The 4093-nt window shown below is 35.9% G+C and overlaps 1 protein-coding gene across 1 annotated transcript; it reads right to left on the bottom strand.

Moving 5' to 3' along the window:
* Positions 1-1499: 1499 nt before the first annotated feature.
* LOC133753426 (cAMP-regulated phosphoprotein 19) lies at positions 1500-2656 on the bottom strand. The gene has a single exon (XM_062184047.1). It carries the CDS (start codon positions 2575-2577, stop codon positions 2239-2241), a length of 339 nt encoding a protein of 112 aa, XP_062040031.1. The 5' UTR covers positions 2578-2656; the 3' UTR covers positions 1500-2238.
* Between the last annotated feature and the right edge of the window lie 1437 nt (positions 2657-4093).

Raw genomic sequence — 4093 nt, 5'->3', positions numbered from 1 at the left:
AATCAACAATATTTTTATTTTGGGCACTTAGCATTTCACAGAGCCTCATCAAGTTCTGAGGTAGGTTAAATATTAGCATTGCATTTTACAAAGTAAAAGCCAGGCAGATGTCATGTCACTTGTTGCAAACGTCAGGAGTCCTATCATGGCCCGTAATAACATGGACTCATCTTGTCTCGTGTGTGAATTTAATGGTAACTTGTAACTACTCATGACAAAATAAAAACATTGATATATAATAGGAATTCTAGTCTGGAATATTTTAGAATTCTTGAGTCGATCCTAGAAATACATATATTGCAGGATAACCTACTTGTTGTCATTACAAATATATTTATACAGAACTGATCTTTAAAATTACAATGAACACAGTATTGATTTTGCTGCTTTCTGCCTTTTGGCATGGGTCAAGCAGGAAGGTCATCAGCCTTTAGGAGCTGTGTTCAAGGCACCATCTACTGTAATTTGGGATTACAGAAAAGCAAGTATGCATTTGGAGCCAAGATCCAGAAAAGATGCCTGAATCCAAGTCAAAGATAAAGAGAAAACCAGTATAAAGCTCATGCTACCAATTCTCATTATCATTCTACAGTATTATAACAATTCCTGGGAAGAACAAAGAGTGGCAAATGCTGTTCCAATAGTCTACTGAAGTTCTAAATACATAAGCTGTATGTAAAACTGACATCTTACTAAAGTGACATGGACAGAATATCTATGTATTTTTAATATGAATAAATTTGTCATGTAAAATATTCTAATTGTCAGTAAGATTTTCCTCTTAATTGACCATAATTACTTAAGTTATTTACCAGAATTCAGCTCTTCTTGACATATGTTCCTGGGCCAATGTTTTCAACTATTTGTTTCATTATATTTAAACAATTATCAGTTATTAGTAACAATACAGGATATATCCTAAGAGTGATTAATTAGCAACTGAGAAAAGAGACAGCAAGTCATTGAGTTATAAAATACAGCATTCAGCACAGCAAATTTCTCAGAGTAAGGATACAGCCACCTATGCTTCCATACAGATTGAACAGCCCTATACCATTTGAATCAAAGAAGCAAAAAAACAAAAACAAAAACACCCAGACAATAGGGGTGGACAGGAGGCCAAGTATGAAAGCCTTTTATTCTAGCATACCCAAAGTGAATTGTGGAAGTAAAAAGTATCTACATTTAAAAAGTTCATAAATTATGTGAACTGTTATTTTCAGAAAAGTCAAAATGAAATGTTCTGCATAGGACCAAAGATATGCCTAAGCAACATACCGTATTTGCACAAGGCCACTGAATGTGGATATTAGAAACAAACAAAAAAAGTTTAAGTCTATGGCAGATTAAGCAGACTTCAATTTGGTATTCTGTAAGCCCAAGATTATAAACTCTTATCATACACAAGCTGTAATGACAGGATTTGTGTAGTAACTTTTGTGCTTCTGGTTGGCACACTGACTACTTTTTAATATGTGAAATTAATACAGACATTTGTGAAAGGTTGTGCAAAACTATTGTATTTACAAAAATGGCACAAAAGTGAATTCAACAGTCAATGCACATGCATACGTCATTCACATCTTCAACAACAAAAGGTATTCTACCATTATAGAACTGAGTAAGAATAGTAGCTTCAACGGCAGCTGTTAAGCACTAGAGTCACATAAGTTACACCAGAATGGGCAAATATTGCCCAAGTAAAATTCTACTGTTAAAGCTGAAACAGGTTTAAGGCCATTCAAGTTCAACCACAGAAATACAAATCTTTCGGAGTCCCATCTAGTTGTGTTTGAATTATGTAACTTTTCTTACAACTTGTGGTCTTAAACTTCTGTTTTACAAAATCCAAAAGGAAAATACAGAAAAAACTCAATACAAGAGGTTATGTTAAATAAGAGTAACATACAATGCTATAATTAAGATGAAGTAAGTAAAGCCAAACCATTAAAATTGTAAAACTTGTTACTTGTTGGAACCTACACTAGGAATTAGGTAATATATACAATTATTTTCAAGTAGATTATGTTGCTCTATCATGTCTTTATCAGTGCACTGTTTAACTAATCAAAAACTCTACACATGTATATTCCCTTACAATAGCAGCACACACTACCGCTACCTGCAAAGCTGTCAGTTTCAAATGACTCAGAGAATGAAAGGAAGTAAGAAGTGAATAGGTAACATAGTAAGAGAAATAATGGGAATTAGAAGATTCATGCAGTTCAGCTCTTTTAATCAGCCAGCCAGCTTGCTAGCAACAAGGGATGGCTTCCGTTGAGGAAGGTCCTGTGGAGTGGGAATGTGGTCACCAGTGACCTCCGTTTTATCCGGGGCTGCAGTAGGAAGTTGCTTGTTTTTCATTTTTGCTTTTGCCATGTTGTAATCCCCAGAATCAAAGTATTTTTGCCCTTTCTGCAATCGTTTCCTTAAGAAATCTGAACCTCCGGGCTTTTGTCCCAGATGAGGATATCTTGCTTTTAATTTTGCTTCTTCAGCTTTCTCTGGACTAGTCACTTTATCTTCCATTTCCTTCTGCTCCTCCGCGGAGGCTGTCTCGGGGACTTCCGCGGACATGCTGCTCTCTCTGCAGACGAGACGCCGGGAAAAGACGCGATGACCGGGTGGCCGAGGCCGCCCGGCCGCCGCCTTAGGCCCGCCCCTATTAAACTTTTATATCGAGACCTTGATAAATCTTATAAGTTTGGTTAGGTTTTTTGTGGGAGTGGGGGGAGTTTATTTGTTTTTGTATTTCCTTAGGATTTTTTTATGGACACATAAAAATCAAACATTTTTAGGCTGTACCATGTGATGTTACAATACATGTATACGTTGTATAATGTTCAAATAATGGTGAGTATACTGTCTCCTCAAGTATTTATCATTTTTATAGCATTCAGAATTCTTCTAGCTTTCTTGTAATGTACAGTACATTATTAATATCTATAGTTCTTTAGGATTTTCTATATAAACACTCATGTCATCTTCAAATAAATATGGTTTTACTGTTTCTTTATGATTTATGCCTTTTGTTTTCCCTTGGCTATTATGATAAGAATTTCCAGTACAGTGTTCAATAAAAATGGTAAAAAAATAGTTTCCTTGGCTTTTTCTGATTTAGGAGGTAAGACTATAATATTTCATATTATGAGTAATACTGGACTTAGCTTTTTCACAGGTGCCCTTCCTCAGGTTGAGGACATTATGGTCTATTTCATGTTTTCCTAAGAGATTTTAATCACTAAAGGGTCCTGAATTGTATCAAATGCTTTCTCTTCACCTACTGAAATAATTTTTATTGTTTTTCATTATTCTGTTAACAGGATGAATTACAGTGATTAATTTTAAAATGTAAAATCTACCTTGTATTCTTGGGATAAGCACCACCTCATCCTGTTTTAACATGATGTGTATTGTCTGATTTGATGTTAACATATTAAGGATTTTTACATTTGTGCCAATAAATTATATTGATCCTAATTTTCTTTCTTTCCTTCCATGCCTTTCTATCTTCCTTTTTCCCTTTCTTCCTTCCTTTTGTCTTCTTTTCCTATTCCTTCTCCCTGTTTTTCTTGCTTTTATGTTATGTCTTTGTTAAATTTTGGTATTAGGGCTGTATTGCCCTCATAAAATGGGTTGGGAAACACCCTCTCTTTGTTTTTAAAGTTTTATTTATTTATTTGAAAGGCATAATTACAGAGAGGCAGAGAGAGGACAGAGAGAGGTCTTCCATCCGCTGATTCACTCCCCAGATGGCTGCAATGGCCAGAGCTGTGCTGATCCAAAGTCAGGAGCCAGGAGCTTCTTTAGGGTTTCCCAAGCAGGTGCAGGAGCCCAAGGATTGGGGCCATCTTCTGCTTTCCCAGGCCATAAGCAGAGAGTTGGATCAGAAGTGGAGCAGCAGGGACTTGAACGGGCAACCACATGGGATTCTGGCACCACAGGCGGCAGCTTTACCTGTTTTGCCACAGCTCTGGCCACATATCCTCTCTTTTTATTCTTTGAACACTTCAGTGTAAACTTGGTATTATTTCTTCCTTAAATATTTTATAGAATTCACAAGTGAAAACATGGATGAATCTGAAATTTTTTA

Source organism: Lepus europaeus, chromosome X, assembly GCF_033115175.1.
Source record: "Lepus europaeus isolate LE1 chromosome X, mLepTim1.pri, whole genome shotgun sequence".
Classification (NCBI taxonomy): domain Eukaryota; kingdom Metazoa; phylum Chordata; class Mammalia; order Lagomorpha; family Leporidae; genus Lepus; species Lepus europaeus.
This window is presented reverse-complemented; position numbering and strand designations above follow the sequence as displayed.

Bases quoted from the DNA above. Each gene is read 5' to 3' on its own strand.
- LOC133753426 (XM_062184047.1), bottom strand. From the start codon at position 2,577: ATGTCCGCGGAAGTCCCCGAGACAGCCTCCGCGGAGGAGCAGAAGGAA.